General features: G+C 44.0%; 2 protein-coding genes across 2 annotated transcripts; one reads left to right on the top strand and one right to left on the bottom strand.

Moving 5' to 3' along the window:
- Nucleotides 1-4: 4 nt before the first annotated feature.
- On the bottom strand, nucleotides 5-8349 carry ajuba (ajuba LIM protein). Its single transcript, XM_041965781.1, has 8 exons — nucleotides 5652-8349; nucleotides 3030-3131; nucleotides 2795-2862; nucleotides 2556-2618; nucleotides 1506-1636; nucleotides 1228-1279; nucleotides 852-920; nucleotides 5-661 (listed from the first exon to the last, which is right to left on the bottom strand). Exons 1-8 carry the CDS (start codon nucleotides 7213-7215, stop codon nucleotides 530-532), a joined length of 2181 nt encoding a protein of 726 aa, XP_041821715.1. The 5' UTR covers nucleotides 7216-8349; the 3' UTR covers nucleotides 5-529.
- A 5041-nt stretch (nucleotides 8350-13390) lies between these two features.
- Nucleotides 13391-15791, top strand: mrpl52 (mitochondrial ribosomal protein L52). The gene is made up of 5 exons (XM_041965495.1): nucleotides 13391-13425; nucleotides 13804-13873; nucleotides 14985-15052; nucleotides 15306-15370; nucleotides 15472-15791. Exons 1-5 carry the CDS (start codon nucleotides 13392-13394, stop codon nucleotides 15622-15624), a joined length of 390 nt encoding a protein of 129 aa, XP_041821429.1. The 5' UTR covers nucleotide 13391; the 3' UTR covers nucleotides 15625-15791.
- Nucleotides 15792-22738: the final 6947 nt, after the last annotated feature.

Genomic DNA, 22738 nt, shown 5'->3' with positions numbered 1-22738 from the left:
GCTTGTCTGCTTTTGTTTTTGAATCATGGAAGATTTGTTGTACTGAACCCATTTAAAATTCAAACCTAATACTTAGAGGCAGGACGTTGAACGCAAAAGAAAATATTTATTACAACATACAGAAATTACAGTAATGTATTTCCCCATTTAACAGATTCACGTAACAAATCTCTTACAGTAAAATCAAATTTAAGTGCAAAATGTTTGCTAGCGATAATATATGTACAAAACAGTTAAGCAAAATCCCTTGTTCTTCTACAGCAAACAGTAGCCACACTGGGGTAAAAAAGCAGTAGTTTCTTTCCCGTTCCCTTATAACTATGGTACAGTAATAGTACAAGAAGTACAGCAGGCAGTACAAGTGACAAAGGGGACTGAGCCAAGTCAAAGACAAAATGAAAGTGAGTCAGAGGAAATGTCTTAATATCAGCAGTTTCATCTTGAAGGAAAAGACCGAGCAAAAGCACATGATAACGACAGCGTGTTAAGACCAGCTTTTTCAGAACATCCGCAGCTGCATAGGCGCCGGTCAGTGTGCGTTGTGAGGGGGAATGTTATGTGTGGCGCACAGTCTGCTCATGTGACAGGAGTGGCAGAGGAGATGAGAGTCCAGGGGGAAGCACTGCGAGCCGGGCTTATCGGAGAGCTGCTTACCACACTCCTGAGGGGGGGGGGAGAAGACGCAGATAAGGACAGGAATGCACACAGAAGGAGGGAGGTCAGCCATCCACACGCTCCATAACAAAAGTCTGGGCAGAGTCGTCTGAAGCTTTGATTTTCTGCACTCTAATGTGATATTTTAGGACACAGAGGGACAAAATAAACACGTTTGTCTGGGGAGGTTCACTCACCTCACAGTGGTAGCACTCAAAGTGATAGTCCTTGTTCATAGAGACAACCCTGAGGATCTCTTCACTGCCCTGAGACACAAAAGAGGAGAAAATGGGGGACGTCAGAGAGGTCAGAGTCCGGCTTGTTTTGACTTTTTGTCGCACTAAGCTGCAGCAGAAAAGCGTGAATCACCAGAAATCTATGCGAGATAAACTAATTTTGAAATACTCTTTTGCGATGGCCTGAAACGGCTTCTTTATTACTCTGGTTGTTAAAAAAAAAAACTGAAAACAACCTACTGGCACATAATGTTCCAAGTTAGCTGCAAGAGAAATAAATAAGAATACGCCTCCAGCCAGCACTAAAGGACATGTGCATAAATACACTTGTACTCACCTCAGTAGGTAAGATGGGTTGTAAACAGGCAGCACACTTTGGGGCAAAAGTCCTGCAGGACGACAGGAGAAAGTTTATTTAGTGGAGGAACCAGCAGCACTCACGCAGTTGAGTCACGTCTGAGGGAGGTGGGATGAGTAAGGGACATTCTTTAAATGTTACACATGCAAAAACTGAACGGCCCTGTTTATACATTCGTACGCAGAATAAAATATAGAAAGATTAAGAGCTGCCGGGCTACAGTACCAGGATGCATACAGGGCATTTAAAAGTCTCACTTGTTGTAGTCTGCCACGCAGTAGATTTTGCTGTGATGGTCCACGGTGAACGGCACCCCATCCAGAGCCTTGGAGCACAACACGCAGCGAAAACAGCCGGGGTGGTACGAGTTCCCAAGAGCCTGCAGGATCTGAGGGCCAAGCGTGATTGGAGGAATTAAAAAAAAAAAAGTTTTTTCAAACATTTCTTGTCTCGTTTTCTTTCAGAGTGTTTTTTCATTATAATACATATAATTTGTAAGACAGCTTCATTTCGCAAGCTGCAGTGGTTCCGCAAATCCATTTCCAGGTAACTTAATCTGGTTTTCTACATTTTTCTCCTCTAATGTAAACCTCTGAATGCGTCCCAGCTTTTGCAAGGCTTCAAAGTAGTTATCAATATTTGTCTGCAGATTTTAGAGAACGCCGGGTCCTGAAGTAGATCAACTGGAAATCCCTGAACAATTCATGGTCTTTCTGTATCTTTAATGACGCAGCTGCATGATCAGTAATTACCACACTGTCATACCAACAAGCTTAACTGTCCTTAATTCAGCAAAGGCCCAAAAGTGGCAGTATTTCCAATTCAGCTACAAATTATGACAGAAATGCTTTTTGTCCCCCCCTTTAAACTCTTGCACCAACACGCTCCAAACATTTGTACTCTGTGGTTAAACCATTTGAACGATGCAGCGAATGATGCAGACTCACTGTGAGATTTCTGTTTATATTATGGGTATTATGTAAAAGTTTTAAGCTAATCGCTAAAGAGCCTTATTTCTTTATTTATCAAAAAACCCAAAGGCAAACATTCCACTGAGAATCTGCCGTGGGAACCCGAAGAGGAGCCAACAAAAAAATGTCACTGAATTTCTCTATCCTCTGGGGGGGGTTCTTGAAAGGCATTCTGGGAAACACAGGACACAAAGGACTAAAAATTACACAGGGGAGGTTAAGCGTTATGAGTATATTCCCTTTAAATCTAAGATAAGTCAGAGAGTTTCGAGGGTTTTGAGCTCTTCTTCGTGTGGCCTGTTCTCACACACACACACACACACACACACACCTCACCTGTTCGAGAATAAGGTGGCCACACACACTACACTTCTCAGCAGCAGCCTGGAATCCTGAAAACTGTAATTACAACAAAGAGATTACCATTAGTGGAAAATCAATCCTCTGACTCTGAACATGTCTGAGTGTGTGTGTGTGTGTGTGTGTGTGTGTGTGTGTGTGTGTGTGCGTGCGTGTGTGTGTGTGTGTGTGTGTGTGAGATGGATGACAAAACACGCCTTGACCTCAGCTCTTACCATGTAATCCTCTTTACAGTACACAGAACCATTGACATTGTAGAAGTCCTTGTTTCTCAGGGTGCGTCCTGCGGGGTGAGAGGAACGGCAGCATGATAAAGTCAGGACATTTTAACAGTAAGTGGTTAAAAATGGCCTTTAGAAAAGGCGTGGGCGATAGAGATTAAGCTCAAATACTTGAAATGATCACTGCTGTGTCTGCGGAGGTGGGGGGGTTGGAGGATGGGGTACTCACCGCAGGACACACAGGTGAAGCAGCGCGTGTGATAGAGGCTATCCAGAGCCTGGCAGGCGTTATCCGCCCCGTACACGCCTTTCCCACACTTCACGCAGGTTCCTGCCGGCACAGCGGGGAAAACACAACGGACACAAACATGCATTTAGTCGAGAGTAATCGCTCAGCGGCTCTTAGCACTCCGTTTACGACGCATTCCAAGAGGATGTGTCTGAAATCCAACTCCACACAAAGTGTCAACACTTGTAAATCCTCTCGTTCGCACCACCTAGGGGATTTTCACACAGTTAAAGCCCAGTTACCCATGCCAGCCTGTTTGCTCATCCACTCCAGTGTCTCTGCTGAAGCCCTGTCATTAAAGGGAAACTCCACCGGATCTGACTTTTTGGCAGCGGTTCCAGAAAATAAACTCTTTCTTCTGGAGGTTTTTTTTTTTTTTTTTTTCTTCCACTTTAAGACTTTAAAATTTGACTTTAAACCCCACAATTGGAGCAATTTGGAGATTAAAAAAGATTGTACTTTCCCCCGCTGGTGGGAGCCTCAACTACCTCAGGAAACAACAAAATTAGTAAATTACAAAAATGATCCCTTCTGCTGCTTCCTTTAAATCATTAGTTAATGGCAGATGTTTTTTTCCCCCCAGTTTGGTGTCAGGTATAAGGGCTCCGCTGACATATCAGTTAAGACCAGGAAAGTAAACAATCTCTAGGTCAAAACTGGCATGCGCTCTACTTTTGCTGCTCGACGGCTGTAAACAAACAAAAAACACCTCTCGAGCACACACACTTAAAGCCAAGCAACCTTTACAGCAAACTAATGTCTGCATGTGTTCCCCGTCTAACAGGACACAGTTCAGTCCACGAGCGTGTTCAGGGCACTGCATGTAAAGTGGAAAAGTGGCGTGGTGGTCCGAGCGACAGCGCTCCTGTGATCTATTTAAGGGTCTGCCCGCGTTTTTTTTTTTTTTTTTTTCCCTCTCTAATGTGGCTGAGGGAGTGCCACACAAATCAAGAATGCCTACACTCTTGGACAGTCCCTTCGATATTTAGGAACAGGCGCAAGTCTCTGCCAAAGCCAGAAACCAAAAGGGCCCGAGGCTCAAGCTCAAGGCTTTAAATTTAACGTCTGAAGCTGCTTCATATAGACGAAGCCGGGACGGAGCTGGCTCAGGCGACTGGGACAGCATTCAGGGACTCTCTTTACATTTAAAGAGGCTTTTAGTGTTCACGCCCAACAAGAGTTGTGAGGAATAAAGCTCATTTGAACTCACCAAATGGCACAAAAAACAACATTTTGACACTTTAAATTGAAAGATTTGTGCATTTGTACTCCTTCTTGTACTTTAAACTCATTTAAGAAGCACAAGAATAGAAATTACATGAATACTTTTGTGTGTTTATACATTATTCTTTTGAATTTTGGGACAAAATCATCAACTCTCCAGTTTCTTGCGTTATGGGACAATATTTTTCTGTTTTACTTTCTTTTTTTAATTGCGAGCATTGGCTTTGCGCAGCGTTAACACAGGTGCGTGTGTGTCAGCAGAGCGTCTGTCTTCACGGCTCAGAGCTTCTGATTTTGTCCTAATGGCTGACAGGAGTACAGTATTGTATGTCCCCTCCGGGCACACATACCTGAGCGGAGGAACAGGCTACAGCACACCGCCCCTGCACACGCCAAGGCAGCATTACACACACCAGCACACACACACACACACACACACACACACACACATGACTCACTCACACACACACACTGCGTTACTGTGGCCTGAAGTCACTCGGGGGAAAACACACCCTGCCACAGAGAAACAATATACACGCAAACACACATATTCATCCGGCCACCGTAACACACTCTGTGCTACACACACACACACAAAGACACACACATCCTGAGCCCTAATCTTCTGTGACTCACAGTAATGGTCGGAGCTGTGTTTATATGGAACCATGTAATTTGTGTCTGAGTGTTACAGCAGAATTTTGCTGTTTAATGGCCATGTAGGTACGCTGCATTAGCCCCTCCACGTCCACCACACTGGAGCAAATTGGCAAAGTCTTGGAACATCAGCTGACTCTGTCTGATGTTTTGGCTACAGGTGGGAGCCTGAATCAGTATAAATATATATATAAATAAATATTTTTTATCTGTTCTTTTCTTCTCTTCAGCCATATCTACTTGGATCAGCTTCTTCAAGCCAGAGTGCTTTTTTTTTTTTAATTTCCCCCCTCTTGCTTTGCGTGCTGCAACCGTGCATGTCTCTACAGGTTCCAATGCACCATCCATCCATACACTCTTTCAACTATTAATCTGTCCGTCCATCCAGCCGTGCACCCATCCATACAGCCCTTTCATTTAGAGGGAAACCTGTGATCTGACACCAGGCAGTGAGGAGGACAATAATAACACACCGAGGGCGGATGCTGGGCGACCCAGCGCTCCATTATGAATGCATGGGATGCCGTGCATGAACAGTGACGGGGCTGGCTCAAATTAGGGATGTGATTTTGCAATTTGTGTTAAATGCAGCTCTGTTTAACTTGTATTCTGGCTACCTTTCTCCTCACTTTCCTGTTTCCGCCGTGTAGCCTGAAAACTATTGTTAAAAACAGATCTTACCAAAGAACTCCTGGCGGTTCTCCGTGGCCTCCCTTCCAGCTCCGACCCCTGGATCCTCCTGAGGTTTGGCCGGCCCTCCGGCTGAGCAAGACCCCAGTGTTGTTGTGCTCGGCTTGGAAAGAGCCGTCAGGGCCAGGGACTCCTTCAGCACCAGGCCCTCCAGGAACCCCTCACCTTCCAGCGCTGCATCTCTCAGTAGAAGCCGGGTGAGCTCTTCCTGGTACCGGGTGCCAGGCAGATCTGAGTATCTGGCCCTGTCTCCCATCACACCCCCATCTTTGCCTCTCACTCCGGCCTGCTGCTCATCCCACCACTCTGGGCCAGCCTGGTAGCACACTGCTCCTGGACTTCCAACAGCAGGTGGGTAGGAGTGTCGGCTATCATGGGCCCCTGGACGCATCCCTCCGTCCAGGTATTGAGTCCAGGCCTCCACAGGGGTGACCCCGGCCCTGCCTGCAGCCCCATAACCAGCCGCAGAGCCCCCCGTCTGCATGGAGGGAGACTGCTGCTGAGGAGGGAGGCCTCCAGAGGCGGAGTAGCGAGAGTCATAGCCCAGACTGATGCCACTGGTCCGGTTGCTGCTGCAGCGGCTCCCCATGGGGCTCCCTCCCCCGCCGCCGCTGGCCGTGCTGGAGGCAAAGCTGGACCTGGGGCTGACCAGCACCGACTCCTGGAGGCTGAATGACGAACATGGGCTCAGGGTTGGTCCTGGGGGATAAAAGAAGCCTCCCCCTACACCTCCTCCGGTCACATCAGACGTGCGATGTGGTGGATGAGAGAGGGATGCAGGCCTGGTGCTCTCCCACAGTTCGCTGCCAGTGCTCAGGCGTTTGTAAAACAGAGCTTCCTGGAGGGAGAGGCGTTTGTGCCTCTCAGGCTCGGAGAGGTAGCCAGGCTCTGACAGGCCGCCTCCACCTCTGGGAGCTGACCCATAGCCCGAGGCGGCGGGGTACGGCGGGGGAACAGAGAGTGGCGGCGGCTGCGAGAGGAGCTGCTGCCGTCTGACCAGTTGCTGGAGCTCCAGGGAGTAGCGCCGTTGATTGAGGGACGCCTTGGAGCCAAACGCCCCCAGGGGGTCACAATCGGGGCCCAGGCCAGACTCACGCCTGAGGTGGGAATCCACGCCTTCGCCCAGGTAACAGGAAGCTCTCTGCTGGGGGGAGCGACGCCTCAGTGGCGCCAAGGTAGAAGGGTGAATTGGCTGCTCACCATCTGGAGGTATGGCACCCACCGTGGAGGAAGACGGCGGTGGGGTGAGGAGCTGAGAGGGAGGCATTCCCATCCCTCCTCCTCCTCCTCCTCTCCCACTCGCTGGAACACATGCATCGCTTGTGGTTGCAGAGGCAAGCGAGAACTGGCCGGGTCTTGAGGGCGAGGCAGCTGCAGAGCTGGGAGCTAGTGGCAGACCGCTGCCCCCACCGCTGCCTCCGGAGATGCCAGTGTTGGCGTTGCTGTTATTAGAGTTGTTGGCAGAGTCGTGTTTTTTCTTTGAGCTGTTGAATTTCACACTGCCAGAGTCCGTCAGCTTTAACTTCTCCAACAACTTGCTTATCGGCCTGTCCATGACGACGCCTTCTCGTGTGCTTTTACCTGTCCGGACAAAGTCAAGCCCTACAGCTCCCTCTTTAAGTTATAGATCAACGTGCTCAAATACAGCGTGGGTGGATGTACAGCAGAACAAAGGCGTTCAAGTAATACTACAGTTTTCACTACGACAGATGAAATGGCAGCTTTTAAATCCTTACAAAAAAAGTTTTAACTGGCCTTGAATCTAGCACAAAACTCAAAAAAATAAAAAAAGGACCCCTTATATACACACAATAAATACGAAACAGATAAATAAGACCTTTAAGACATTTCAGGGTGGTTACATGACTTAAGTCCTCTGAGTCATCTGGTTTGCCCTCATGTGGAAAATCCACAGCAGGCACAGGTAGGCTGTGGTGAGGAAGAATCCATTGGATTATTAGGCAATTAATTCAAGTCAATCCAGCCAGGAAGCAGGAGAAACATACATCCAGGACACTTCGGCGTGACCTACGGTCGTGGAGGGCCTCCTTTGTGGACCCTCATGTGGCTCCACATCTGCATCCTCTCTGCTGGTTCAACTGTCTGCACAGCACTTCAGTCAGGTTTAGAGTCTCGGTTGTCCGGTGCGGTGTGTGTGTTGGGGGTGTATCTCTCCGTTTGAATTGTCTTGTTTAAAAAAAAAAGGGGAGGGGGGGCACAAAGCGGAGAGGTTCAGCGGGATGCAGGATCACTTCATGTGGGTCCAGTGTAGACAAGAAAAGAAATCCGCTCGCGCACAGATAGCCGACTTCACCCGACTTCTGCCATTCATCTCAGGATGAAATGCGTCCGGAAAAAATGTTTTAAAAAACGCGATCAAACCTTCAACTCGGCCGACGGAAAACGGACACACGGCACTCGCTAGACTCCTCGGTCCGTCCGTCCATCCGCCGGGGCTCGGCTGCTTCTATCATTCCCGTTTTCAGAGCAGAAATCCTGGCCGGGACTCAGGCGAAATAGTAGCGGAAAAGTTTGGAGTGAGAGACGGAAACGGGGGAAAGCGGTGCTCCGTTACAGCTACATCCCAGCAGACCGGTGCTGGGCTAAACGAGTCGCTCGAGATAAATAAAATCCCTCCCCGTGTGCGCTGCACGGTCGACAACTTTGTTTCTTTCTTTCTTCCCCCTAAATAATTGCTTACCTCCCCCCTCTTTTTTCTTTTTTTTTACAACAGCGTCGAGTTAGCTACGGCGCAGAAAGATTGTTCCGGTTACAGCTTTTCAAAATAAACTCCTTCTGAGCGACCGTTATATTTAAACGAAACAAAACATTAAACAATCCGCGGCACAGCTTTGGTTTCGGCTCACATATAAGATACAGGCTTGCTTAATATTTAGACATATTTTTGTGGCTCGTGATATCAAGATGGTTATTCATCCGCTTCCTTTATAGAAAGCGGCACTATATTCGCTTCTATTTTGAAGGGAGGGCCCGTTACTTGGCGTTCTGTCGGTCTGTTGCGCTTGACGCAGCACTGCGCCTTTATCAGTCAGCGGCGGCTCGTTTCCCTAAACGGGCCGGAACACCTTTCCACCAGCCATGGCTGTTTCGTCATTCATACGCAAAACTCCCCCAGTGGATGTGACCACTCCGCCGAGACCTGCTCTGTACAAAACATCATGCAGTTCAATAAAAATGAGGCTCTAACCTTCACTCTCCTGAGCTTGGAGCCACTAGTTTGGTAGAAAAACTAACTCAAAGCTTCCAGCCGCAGCATCTTGAGGTAACAAGTGTCAAACTGTTCCCACAGAGTTTCTGCCATTTCAAATGAAGACTTCAACCCACGCCAGGCCCAAGCTGCTACTGAGGTCATGTCATCAGTGTTTTTGGCTTAAAGTGTGTGGGGTGTGGAAGAAGTATTCTAATGCACTCTATGCAAATTTCTCCTTGGAGATAAATAAAGTATCTATCTATCTATCTATCTATCTATCTATCTATCTATCTATCTATCTATCTATCTATCTATCTATCTATCTATCTATCTAATCTTCTACTTCAGAAAAAGTAGCAACACCACAGTTTAAAAACACTTTGCTGCAAGCACAAGTTCCGCATTTAACATCTTACTTAATAAAGAACATAAGTATTAGCATCAAAAAATACTTACGCACTGAAAGTAAAAATGCTCATGATGTAGGATGGCCCATTTCAAAATAATATATATCACTTGGTTAGTGAGGCATAAAGTTGCAAGCATCACTGATGATGCAGGTGGCAAAGTATATAAACTACTTTACATACTGCCAGGTAAATTACTATATCACAATATATCATATATATTAGTTAATTTATATGTTTTGTTCATTTTTGGAATCTGTAAAGTTAAGTAAACAGTACAGTATTTCTCTTTGAAATGAGTAGAAGTATAAAGCGGTCTTTAAAAGTGAATGTTTTAGAGGGGAGAAACTTTTATTAGGTGTTCAGACTGACAGATGACTGTGAAAGAGGGAAAAATAAAATAAATTTCATATTTGTGGCCGTTTTTAAAACAATTAATCAGAAACCTCAGGTAAAGATGATTTATATAGCTCTAGCTTTATGTATAAATAAAGCTTCAGAAGGCAGTTAGTTTATGGTAATTTCATTTGAGTATTACATATATATAATTTGTATAATATGTACACACACACACACACACACATATATATATATATATATATATTTCTATCTTTGTTTCCAACTGCTATCACATGCTGCTGTAGTGCCCAAATTTCCCCAGGTGGGGATAAATAAAGTTTAATCTTATCTTATCTTAATTGCAAATTTATTCAGTTGAACTTTCTGCAGCTAAAGCAGAGAAACTGGGGCCTGTAAGGCAACACCTGCGTTGTCACCGATCTTAATTCAGTTTATATTTTGCTTTCTTGATGCATGTTCATAAAAATGCACTGAATCAAATTGGGGCTAAGCAGGGACCCACAGCTAATTTTTGCCACCTCGGCTGGCTGCATTAAAATGCATTAAAATGCAGCCTACACATTATTCAAGAACAACACACTAATGTGATGTATGAGGCAAAGACAGGGAATATTCTGCATAATGTGTCCTTTAACTTATGCCAGCAGCATTTCAAGTGCATGCCTTTTACTTGTACTGTAATATTTCATATTATAGTATTGCTACTTTAAGTTGAAAAAAATATCTGAGCCCCTCCTCTATCGCCGTTTCAAACATATAAGTTAAATCACAGGAAAAACTGCGTCGTTCAGGCAACGGCACTACTTTATTGTACCACCAGCCTGTGGAATGCGCGCATGGACACGGCGAGGTGAGGCGGCGGGCGAATTTTTTCGGCGTGTCTGAGTTCTCCAAGGAGGATCCAGGGTAAACATCCCGCTACTATTTCAGGACGGGCCGGCGTTAGTCAGCCGCGATTCCGGCTGTTTGTGGCAGTTAACGGACACAACAGAAACGCAGCAAGGCCCGATAAAGTACAACTGTGTTTGGACAGGCTCGTCAGCTCTCTGTCTGCCCCGGAGCCCCCTCCGTGTGGAGCCTTTCATGGCCCCTGCGGTTCACCGGAGTCCCTGCAGCAGGCTCCAGCGTTTACCTCATAGGCTGCGAGTGGGAACTTGTCTGAAAAGCTAACAGAGAAATTCTTCTGGGCTTAGTGGCGGAGCAGTTCATACAAAAACAATACTTTGAAGAGCTGCGGCTGTGCCCTGTCTGCGTTTGTGTTCCAGCGAAATGCACCGAGGGGAGAGAATACCTGCAGACAGACGCACCAGGTCTCCTTCACCGGCTATCTCACCATTTCCCCCCCGAGTGTGTGTTTGTGTAGTTATTTCCTCAAATGGGAGACATGCAAACACGTTGCACACAAACGCAATTATCATCTGTTTAATTTTCCGGAGAAAATTTGTTTTTTTTAATTTGGAGTAATTTTAGTATTCAGAAGTGTAAAGGGGGGACTCCAGGGTTTTATTGCACTGCCATGAAACTGGGGACTCATAAGGGACAGATTAAACAAGAAAAAATGATCAAAATTGGACAGAGGGTTGTGACCCTGACTTTACGTCCAAGGTGGATCACACTCTTTCTGTAACACAACATGATAGCATCCTTCGTTTGGCCAGTGGCTCCAAAGCTAGGGTCTGGACCACCAAAGGGGTCCCAAAATAAATCTGATCCAGTCACAAGATGACTGAGGATGAAATAAGACGGAAAAATCATTAGTTTCTGTGATACAGTCTGGACAAGTGGACACGGAGACTTTTGGAAACAACGTTGCAGGCACCTACGGTCGCTTCCTGATTGGGTCCTATGAGTCATGACATGTCCTTCCCTGATTCATCATGCGCCCATCACATGACCCTTTTCTGGAAGATATTAAACAACATCAGCCTGTATGAGTTCTGACTACCAGCTGTGAAGTAATGGATTACAGATTACATCTGTATCTCAGGTTGTGCACTTAAACTCTGCATTTTATCCACAGACTGTGGATCAGCCACAGGTTCATGAAGAGCCACTGTGAAGCTACAGTGGCTCCAGCAGTCGCCATCCTGGCAGTGCCTGACTTCACCAAACTGCCGGCTAATCCAAAAATGGGCAAAGAGGTGGAATGTGGGTGGAGCTGAAGTGGGCCAAATGAAACCTGGTTGCTGAAACCTAGCAGCTAACTGTGACCATGCCCATAATTATTCATAAATTTAAGACTTTTTTTTATAATTTACGTAAATGAGTTTTATAAAAATTCACCCCTCTACAGTCATCTTTACCCACAAAGACCAGAAGTGTTTTTTGTACCAGGCTGTAAACATGTGGGCATTTTAATATGGGGGTCTATGGGGACTGACTTGTGTTTGGAACCAGCCTCAAGTGGCAATTTGAGGAACTGCAGTTTTTTGCGCTTTGGCTTTATTTTATTATTTTATGATGCTTCTACTGCTGCAGGAGGCAAACACCAGACACCAGCACTCACATGCCCAGTGTACGTGAATTGTCATATTATATATGTTTTCAGTTGTGTTTATATGAATGGTGATTATTTCTGATACAGTGCTAAATCGCTCGTCTAGACGGAGATCATTTATGTTTTAAAACGTTTTAAAATAAAAATGTATTGTGTGGACGTAGCCTCAGGCAACATTATGGAATTACTTCTCATGACCTGATTGGCATGTAAAGTTAGTGAAGCAACCTTTAATGTTTTAATGAAATGAAACACAGGTAAGTCAGTGTGCTTTACGTTCAAATGCATGCAGCAACATGTAACATGTGCAATAGATAGAAACAGAAGAAAGTGCAAGAGCAACAAAGAGAAAACTAACAAAAAAAACATCCTTCAAAAGACATCAACAAACCCTGCATCCATTCCACAGACATGCATGCACACTATTTATAAGCCTGAAAATGGAAACTTTTTCAGTTTCTTCTTCCAGTGAACAGGGCCAAATAACTAAGGCATGCCTACCAAATCTGGATCTCGTGCTAAGGACAGTCAGCAAACCACCACATGAAGAATTGGGAGGCCTCACTGGATTGTAGTCAGTGAACAGACAGAAATAAACGCTAGAAAGCAAAGACGGGACTCAAGAAATGAAGTCTGCTAAACATCGCCAGAGGGTGTAATTCATCACCTTATCAGATGCTACAGTGCGCAAGCCTCCTGATGTAACCGTGAGAAAGACAAAATCTTACATGCCCAACTGATACAATAATAATATACCATGTGTGATTGATCTAACTCTTTCATAGAACTGCTGTTATATAGTTTCTATTTTTATTTCTATACTTATTATATTATATGCTTCCATTTTTTCTATACCTATTTAGTTTTCTAGTTGTGCTGCTGCAACACCTGATTTTTCCCACTGGAGAAAATCTCATCTCATCATATCTTATGATTTTTACATATCTTATTGTTTTAGAAGCTTTGATACCACTGGGGTGGTTGTCTTGCTTGCTCACTGGTCAATTAAAAAAAAATGAATGGACACAGGTTTGAACGGCCAAATAAAGTGGCAAAACTATTTCATCACAAAATGAGAATTTATTGTCACTTTCGGAGCTTTTTTTTCTTCATGTCTGAGTTCTAAAATCCCACTTTCAGTCAACAAAGAAATCAAAAACTCCATTGAAAATAAAGGCACAAAGTAACGAACAGCCAGGCCCTCTCGGTGTATCTTCAGCCCCACCTGGTGGTCAACACCAAATTGTGCAGCCAACATGGCGGCCCCCGTGAGGACGTTGTGCTGTTCAGGTGAGACAGAGGTTATTTACTAAATCTGTTATAAGGTGGAACCACTAAAACGTTAAAGCTGAGTTTCGTTGCCTCAGGTACCTTCTTGTACCAGTCTCTGCATTTGAAACAGTTTCTGCTTGAATAACAACCGTAAAAACAGTAACGTTGACTGTCAAAGCTAACGTTGATGCTAACAGTTCTGTCATGCATAGCGTTAATCTGACATACTGAGGAGAAAAGTAACCACATAAATGCTCTTTTACTCACTGACTTCAGACTTGTATCAGCCCATATGATCATAATATAGTAATAAGAGGGTATGCTGTGAATTTCAGATGATTGTGGCTGTCTAGAAGTGGCTTCAGAGTCTATTTTGTTTCTGTACTTGTTTTCCAGCATTGAGACTCTCCAGCAGGCAGTTCAGCATGACGTGTGGAGTACAAGCTGGAGAGAAATGGAGGAAAGAGTAAGTTCACTCTTCTTCTCCGAAATCTCCAGTTTTCTGTGTTTGTCATAATTTAGTTTAGTTTGGGACTGTGCACCACCACATCTCCTGGTTATCTGACATGATAAGGGGAAGCTGTAATCGTTAAAGGAGAAAAGATTCTCCACATCAAAACCTTGAAAAACGTTGCGTAAAGCCTGCTGTGGCTCTATTGGCCCGAAGACTACAAGTTTGACAATAAAAAATAGAGTTGGGAGTTGAAGTGAGTTTACATAGCCCGCTCCTTGTCTCTGCTTCAGGCTTAATGCTGACAGCTAACCGCTATATTAGCCTCTGCTAGCTCACATTAGCTGCTACTAGCATAACAACCTGAACAACAGAACGAATTGTCGGTAGTCGAGTTGAATTGTGGGTAATGTTGGTCCCACGTTTTGACCACAATGTGTGCGAATAAAGTCCAATATCTGGTTCTTCTGCGTTGATTTTAATGTTGTTTTTAGACTCGCCATCCTGAGTTCGACAATGTTTTTAAAAGTGCTAAAACGCTAAGTCGGTGCGGTGATCTTTTAAACTATCAGTCCTGGTTGAGTGACACCCGTTGTTACCATGGTAACAGCAAGGGACTTCTTGGGGACCATCAATAAATTACTGTTTAATTGACACAGTGACAGTGTTTTTTAATACGCTCATGCTGAGTTGCCCATATGAGCGAAAACTGAGATTAAAAAATTGTACTGAATTGATCTCACACATTTGCAACTAAAATAAGTATCCTACACTTATTTTAGTTGCAAATGTGTAACAGAATTTTTTTACAGAAATATTTTTCAGGACAATGTCCATGCCATATATTGACTCAATCACCACAGTGGAAATAAATAAAAAGAAGTGCTAAAATCCACTATGAAGGGGTGTGTTCTGTTTGACTAGTGTAGTAATAATTTAATTACGCATTAGAAACCAAAACAAGTGTGCTAATGGGCTCACAGTGTGAGTAGTTTTGTACATCATGACTGAGTCAGCCTGCTGTGGGGCTAAAGTGAGCTGATCGGCCCCTATTAGCCACCACTATTTGCCTGTTTTTCGGCATCACTGCGTTTCATTATGTTTCATAATAATCTGATGCTTACAGACATGGACTTGCCCGAAGCGGCACAGAATATGGCCCTCTGACAGATCTGCCTGATTGGTCGTATGCAGGTATTCTTTACTTTCATTCATATTCTGGCGTATTTTCAGAGCTCAAATAACGAAGGCAGTGGGTTTCTATGTAGAGTAATTGAGTTCATTTAATATTGATATGATTAAATTCAAGGTGATAAAGCTATTACCAAGTCATTTTCCTGTCCTTGGCTTGTATTAGTTAGAGAAAAGGGCAACAATGTTGTGATCTACTTGTAGCACACTTTGTAATTTCTTATGTGTGTTTTTTTTTCTTTGTTTGTCGGGACAGATGGAAGACCAGCACCTCCAATGAAGGGACAGCTGAGGAGAAAGCAAGAGAGGGAGGATTTAGCTGTGAGTAGCAGCACATTAGCTTTTCTTCAAGCATCGTCGTGTGACTCCTTCTGTGTTTGCTACGTGTATTCTGTCTGTAACCTCTGCGTTGTTTCTCACAGAGACGTATCGTGATGCTGAGCTCGGAGATGGACAGAGGAATGGAAGTGTGGAGTGAAAAACAGGAGGCGGCCAAAAGAATAGAGGAGCACAAAAAGTCCCTGTTACTCAAACCTAAAGGAAAGCTGCTATTTAAGAAAAAATCTCAGAGTTAGAAACAGATTATCATTCTAATCATGTTGCGATATCCTTATTTTGAAGAATACGTTGATAGCCAGCGTATTCAGTACATATTTAAGAGGACTTGTGGGTTTTCTCATGCTTTACAATTTGTGTTTTTCACTTTTCATGGATTTCTGCAATAAATGTTTGTTCCATTTCAGTTTTATTATGATCATGGATTTGTGACTTAATGCCTCTCAGCTCCCACTAGAATGCAGCATTTCTCCTTTTTGAAGGCGGCATGGAGGCTCAAACGCCATTTTGTCTGGTGTTGGGCTCAGAGAGGAGTTTTTGTTGGGCAGGCAGAGGAAGGGAGGAGCTGGCAAACATAAAGTAGCTCTGATAGAGGACCTGACTGTGTGTAGATATGTGTGTTTGCGAAAAGAGAGAGAGAGAGTGAGGGGTCGACACCTTGGCGCGCTGTAGTAACTCTGTGTTGTTACTCGAAGCACATGATGACTGATTGGTCAAGCCCACCTCTGTGAAGCAGCTTTGTTAAGTTTAAGTGGAAAGCCCTTAACAAGATGACAAGTTAACAAAATTTAGTTGCAAATAAATCTCCAAGATGAGATCTAAAAATGTAAGAAAATACTCACTGATTCCTTGTGGGGAGGTTTCTGACAACATCCTGGCTCATACAAATCTTTGTGTCACTCATTTAAAATGGCTTATTTTTCATGGGTCATCTCTCCCAACGAAGGGGAAAAAGTTAGATTTTCAACTGTGCCGTTCTACAGCCTGCAGTCTGGAAAGGTTATTAGCTGGCTGCAGCCAAGCTGGCAGACGTTTCCATCCCACAGAAAGCGATATTCGCTGGTATCGGCTCAAAGTTTTCGAGCAGGATGAGGTCTCAATCGGACTGCAGGAACACTTGTCTTTTGCATCATCTGATTTTAAAAGCAGAACACATAAATCAGCTGTGAAGAAAGTGGCATGAAATGGAATTCCAGCCCTTCAAATGCATCTTTAAAGCTGTTCTGGATGAGGGGCTCCTGCAGGGATCTTTTGTACCAACCCATTACCTTACGGGTGAATTCAACTTTTTGTCGCATGCATTTATGGTGTGAAGGGACATTTTGCAGAAATGCTGAGCAGCTGTGCCTTTCTTAAGTCAGCACTAATTTAGAGTGACTTTGACTTGTAAACAGACTTTGTACAAAATGAGGTAAGTCTCTCCTCTCTTTGCCCCCTCTTGCCCTCACTCTTGCTTTCTGCTCCCTCCATCTGCCTCTTTTTCTCTCTCTCTCTCTTTGTCTTGTTGCAGACTTCAGCAAAGCCCCACTGTAATTAGGGCTGCGAGCCGCTGAGTTGCAGATTCTTTTCTGTGGAGATGGGAGTCCCCCCCCCCATCCGCCCCGCCCGCCCCACTCCTCCTTGTCTTAACTTTTTCATACAGTTGACCAAAGGAGCTGACTGTTAACTGCGCTGCAGAAGTGTAGGAGGACGTAGAACAGGCCACAGAGGGTGTTGTATGAAATGTCGAAGTGGTTAACAAGGCGACATTCTTCGTTCACACACACATCCTTCACACCTGGACCATCAAAGACCTCCAGCTGCACCCGCAGTGAGAAATGTAACTCCTCGCTCTTTCTCTCCACGCATCGTCTTTTCACATCCTGCTTGCTTTCTGTGAATGTCTTTCTCCTCAACAACCTCTCCTCCGACTCCCACCCCCCATCTCCCCCTTCCTCTCCCCCTTGTGTTGTTTTGGTTTTGGGGAAATGAGAACCAGATGTTGCTTATTGTGCAGAAGTCAGCGGTGGAGGGAGGGCTGGGTGGGTGTTTTGGTGGGGGGGTAGGGTGCGTTAGGTGAGGTCAGTCTGCACAGATGGAGGGTGAAGGATGGGGATTAGCTGACGGGCCTTTGTAGTTTCAGCCGCAGACCAGAAGCAGGGAGGGTTTCCTGGCAGATATGACTGGTGCAGGGCTGCAGGAGGACGGGAGGATGAGCAGCGCCCCGGTGCAGAGTCAGGGGGGTTTGTGGAGGGTCTGATTCAGCAACTTGTTCCCAAAGACCGCTTCCTGACCTGGGTGTTCCTGCAGCGTGGGGCACCCTGGGTAGCATGTTTGACAAAATTACACAGCCAGAACATTTTGAACTGTGCATGACTGTATGAGAATTGGCGCTGCAGGCTGCAATTATCTTTGTTTGTTGCTCGCTGGACGGTAAACCTTGTGGCTTCCTTGGTATTTGGGATATTTGTTCGCTTTTAATGCATCTGAATTTGCATTTTTGGCATCAGGAAAGATTATTTTTACTCTTGTTACACATCAATTAGTTAAAGATTGTTCTCATAAGTACCAATACATTACAAGTGCAAGTCATGCATGCAAAATCCCACTTAAGTAAAAGTACAGAAGCATTATTGAAAAAAATACTTTAAAAAAAAGTTTTAATCATGCAGAAAAATGGTCCTTGCTGGCGTCACACAATTATATATGATATGTAGCACTTTAAAGCATTTTTATGTGTTTTATACACGCTGGAGGAGAAACTAACTACTTTCTATACTGTTACCTAGTTTGGTTCAGTGGTTCCCAACTGGTGTTGGACCCCGACAGAGGGTCTCAAGATAGACCTGAGGGCTGGTAAGATGATAAGTGGGAGAGGAAAGAAGGAAAACTGTTTCACAAAAATGTTAAATGATAATTTGACCTCTTTGGGCCTCAAACAGAGATGTTCAGAAGGTAAATTCCTCTTTGGTAGAACGGCTAACAACAAGGTTTTTTTTTTTTTTACAAGGGGTCATAAGCCAAAAGGGCTGGGTATGATTGGTTTAATCTATAACAATGTATTGTATTTTATAAGATCATTTTTCTAAAGTAAAAGCTGAATTTGAAAAGTAACTAGTAACTAAACAGTAGCTGTCTGATAAATACACTGATGTTAAAAGTGCCATATTTCCCTCTGTAATGTGGTGGAGTACAGATATAAAGTAACAGAGTGGAAATAGGTGCAATAGCTCAAAATGGTACTAAAGTACAGTATTTCAGTAAGTGTATTTAGTTGCTTTCCAGCACCTGAAGTCAGCCAAAACGAGAAAACGTGGAGAGAAAGAAAAAGTGCAGCAAAAGTTACAGTAGAAAATAAATGGTGCCATAATGTAGGTCACCCAAACAAAGTCTCAGGTTGAATTGCAAGCAGCTGTCCTGGCCACTTCCTGCCTGGCATGGAGAAGGAGTGCTGAGCCCGATGGTTGTTCCTGCACCGCCCAGCCCGACTGTATGAGTTCAGCATTAAAATGGCTGACAGAGAGAGAGAAATGGGGGGGTAAAAGCCAACATGGCTGCCAAAGGTCTCATCTGCATTCATGTCCGTGACCCTCAAGACAAGACGGAGAGCAGATGCTTGGCAGATAAACTTAGCAGCACCTCCAAACAGACATTCAGGTTACTGCACCGAAAAGCCAAGATGAAGTGAAAAATGTGATGTCGGACTCAGTCAGTGGGATCTATTCTCCCTCCCCCTGTACTGACCGAAAACATTTTTTACATTTAACATAACTGGCTCTTATCTGAACGTCTGTGTTGCCAAGATGGCATCACATGACAATTTAAAAGTGAAAGTCTTTAACAGGGCTGTGGGGCACAAAATCAGAGGCACAGAGGAAGGTTTCTGGCAACAATATGTTTTACACAATTTCCAGATAATTTCCTTAAAAAGAAACTGCAAATTCTGAGAAGGTTCCTGGAAAGAACTATGTAATTCGGTTATAATAAATTCCAGTGAATTGCTAGCACAAGTGAGAGCATCAACATAAGGCACTGTGGGACAATTAAAAGGATATGAAAGCGGGAAAAAAATTGCTACACAAAATTTGATCTTTGTTTCTGAGGAATTCCTCTAATGTTTGTCTTGTGTATTACTGGATAATATTTACTCTGTGTCTGATGACCCACTTCTGCTTTCTTCATGAAATTAAAACCATGCAGACGTTGCTTCATTTTCAGGGGTCACAAGCTAAAAAGGTTGGGGACCTCTGACCTCCTAGAAAGTGTCCTAGACCGTGCACAGCAGCAAATAATTCAGCAAAGATGGAGTGATGCAGTGGAAGTTTCTCTCGAAAGAAGTCAAAACAGTTACTGTGCATGAGAAAGATCCACTGAGACAGATGGAAACACCAGGTGACGGAGAGAGACAGCGGAGGAGGAAAGTGGCCAAACAGATGTGAGCAGGAAGAAAAGATGGGGTCAGTCAGGTTAGAGTACAGTATATTACTCAGCTCCAGTATACACTGAATCCCAGCATCTCACTAACCAGCATACAGAGACACTTTACACTCAGTTCACCAATCAAGATGCATATTAAATGTTAGCTAATTCTAACTCATTTATATACTGTTGGGTAGTTTAATCGACAGCGATCCATCATATCATCATGTGTTTGTTGTGCTGCTGTCCTGTAAGAACCATGCCTAAAAAGTCAACTTTTCATGACAAACAGCCTGTTTTTTAGCTTCAGTAGTCGGACAGTTTTCTCAACCCGTAAAGGGACATTAGCCCCTCAGTTTATCAGGAAAAAACACCTTTAAAGTCACCAAGTTTGGAGTTTTTTCACTGGACAGTAAGGGTCAAATGAAGTGAAGTAAAAAGTATTGTGCCTCTGAGATGTCGCAGAGTTGAAGTATAACGCTGCAGAAAATGGAAATACTCAAGCAAAATACAAGTACCTCAAATACAGTGCAGTACTTGAGTAAAAGTGCTTAGCTACATTAAAGGGAGTGGAAGGTTCCCAACTGTCATCCTCTGTTAAAATATCATCTTTATGACATTAAAGAGCCGCTTTAAACCTTTAACGTCTCACCTCGCTGCAGTGATGTCAAGGTGTACGTCAGGGTGTGTTGGTACGCTGTGATGTCACTGTTGAAGATCCAATCAAAAGCAAGATTATTAAACAGTAGTGAAAGAAAAAGAGCTAAAATGTTGGCAGCTTATGTGTAAGAAAAATAAAAACCTAATTCATATGATGCATCCCGGAAAATGTCATTTTCTGTACATGACAGTATGTTTTTTCAAAGACATAAACCAGATTTCCATCATTTGCCTTTTTATGTCGCCGGTTGTTTGTCTTGATCTGGCGGTTTACCGAGGTTGCTGTTGTTTACCGCCACAGCGATTCGCCGGCGGTGTGCGAGGAGTTAACGCAGGGAGGAAAGGCCAGAGCCAGAAAGAGCAAAAACAGACCAGAGATACTTGTGGTGAGAGGAGGATGGGTCTGAGACTGAAGCCTCATAAAAAGAACAATTTTGCAGTGGGTGAGGAAATCAGAGAGAGAAGGGGGAGAGCGAGGGAGGAGGGGTATTTTTTTTTTGATAGAAATGAGCGGAGGGAAAAATATCCCCAACCCTGTGGAATAATTTCAGTTTTCCTTCTCTGATCTCTCTCTTTTTCTTTCACACATTATTTCTTCACATTTGCATGCTTAATTCTAAGAGGAGAGAGCCTTGTGTTTTGTATAAACCTGAACACACACAGCACACACACACACAGCACACACACACACAGCACACACACGCAGCCGGGCCTTGGCCGAGAGCTTCGGATGTTTCAGGAATACCAGATGCTCAGTTGGAACGCGCTCCCCTGAAAAATGTGACCGTTCCGTCATTTTTTCCGACTCGTTCCTCGGCACGTGACTGCTGGCTCCACGTCCAAAACATCTGTAACTGTATCCAGGCTGCTCCGCCTGCGGCCCCGCAGAGGCCCGAAACCTGGTCTGTCCTGGTCAGGAGGTGAAGACACGCTGCAGATCCTCTCACCTCGTCACACTCCTGTTTGTTTCATCCTGCCTGTCTTTGTACTGTTATAATCAGAGAAATGTGACGGCTGATTTTTCACTTTTCTTCTGAACAGGGTGGTCAGGATCAGGATACATGGAGGTCTATGTTTTTTGTTTTTTTTAAACTTTATTTGCAATACAAATAGCACATTTCAAGTTTTTATATGTTTTTATTTGTCATATGTTTGGTTTGTTTAATGAGTGGAGCTCATTGCAGTAAATGTGAATGAACTGTATGTACTTCAAGCATAAAGATTTGTGGATTATTCTGTGTCATACCGTAGTTGTTGTCCAGGCAACGAGGGTTCAAACAAACAATAAAAGCACACAAAATAACTTCAGTTTGCTTTAAAATGCCAGTGCACCTTCCGCGATCACCTGATTGTTGAAGCCTCGCGTTGATGGGCTTTTTCATCCTGCAGAGCTGCACGGTTTGGAGGAAAGGACGAGAAAAAAGTGGAACAAACTGCAGATGTTGACCTGGCAGATGTTGCTTCACGGTGGCTGACCCATGATGACGGGAATGATGTAATCATCGCAGACAAACCATGTTTCCCAAACACGTTTGCCTCCAACTTCTAAACATTTCAGCAAGAAATGGAAGTGAAAGACTTTCTAATTGTGAGATTTTCAAAATAAAACATGCTCCAAAGCTTCAGCTGCGGTTGTCAGTCTTGCTTCAGGCTGTGTAGCACAGAATTAGCTTTAGCATGCTGACTGTCAAAAACAGTGTATTATGAAGAGGACAACATGCACACAGTGGCCACTTCATTAGGTACACCTTTACAATCTAATGTAATCCAATACAACAGCTCTGCTGTGAATTTTACTTTCACAAAGTCAATAAATACACAGTCAGACAGCAGTTAGACACAGCAACATAATACTGTATTCTGCCCAGGTTATGTATGTGAACCGTGTGGAACAGTCAACCAAGTGTGTAGTGTATAGTATCAGTCAGTGCACGCAGATGTTTGCCTGCACTCAAGCTTGAATCCAGGTGTGTGACCCTGTCAAAATAAAAGCCCTCTTTAGCTTTTGAGGAAATAAGCAAACAGATGTATTTTGAGGCTTCATGAAAGAGGTTCATGACAACAAGGACAGTTGATAAATCAGCATAGCCTTCAGAATATTTAAGAATAAATGGATTCATAGAGTGTTACAGCTGGATTTCACTTCAATATCTGGTAAGTCTTCATTGTACGCTATTTTTTTTTATTTTTTGGGAGCACAGTTCAGTATTAATAATGTGTTTGGCTGAAGGTCGTGTTTGACATTGTGATGTGGAGTGTTTATGTATATTCTTATACTGGTGAGGAGATAATGAA

This window comes from Chelmon rostratus, chromosome 23 (genome assembly GCF_017976325.1).
Source record: "Chelmon rostratus isolate fCheRos1 chromosome 23, fCheRos1.pri, whole genome shotgun sequence".
Classification (NCBI taxonomy): domain Eukaryota; kingdom Metazoa; phylum Chordata; class Actinopteri; order Chaetodontiformes; family Chaetodontidae; genus Chelmon; species Chelmon rostratus.
The sequence above is the reverse complement of the archived record's forward strand: the minus strand, read 5'-3'. Positions and strand labels throughout refer to the sequence as shown.

What these genes read in the sequence shown, in the direction of transcription:
- ajuba (XM_041965781.1), bottom strand. Translation starts at nt 7,215, where the DNA reads ATGGACAGGCCGATAAGCAAGTTGTTGGAGAAGTTAAAGCTGACGGAC. An exon ending in GCCACCTTATTCTCGAACAG is followed by an intron (nt 1,637 to 2,555) that starts GTGAGGTGTGTG and finishes CTTGGCCCTCAG; the next exon opens with ATCCTGCAGGCTCTTGGGAA. An exon ending in AACCCATCTTACCTACTGAG is followed by an intron (nt 921 to 1,227) that starts GTGAGTACAAGT and finishes TTTGTGTCTCAG; the next exon opens with GGCAGTGAAGAGATCCTCAG.
- mrpl52 (XM_041965495.1), top strand. Translation starts at nt 13,392, where the DNA reads ATGGCGGCCCCCGTGAGGACGTTGTGCTGTTCAG. An exon ending in GGAGAGAAATGGAGGAAAGA is followed by an intron (nt 13,874 to 14,984) that starts GTAAGTTCACTC and finishes TGATGCTTACAG; the next exon opens with ACATGGACTTGCCCGAAGCG. An exon ending in GCCTGATTGGTCGTATGCAG is followed by an intron (nt 15,053 to 15,305) that starts GTATTCTTTACT and finishes TTGTCGGGACAG; the next exon opens with ATGGAAGACCAGCACCTCCA.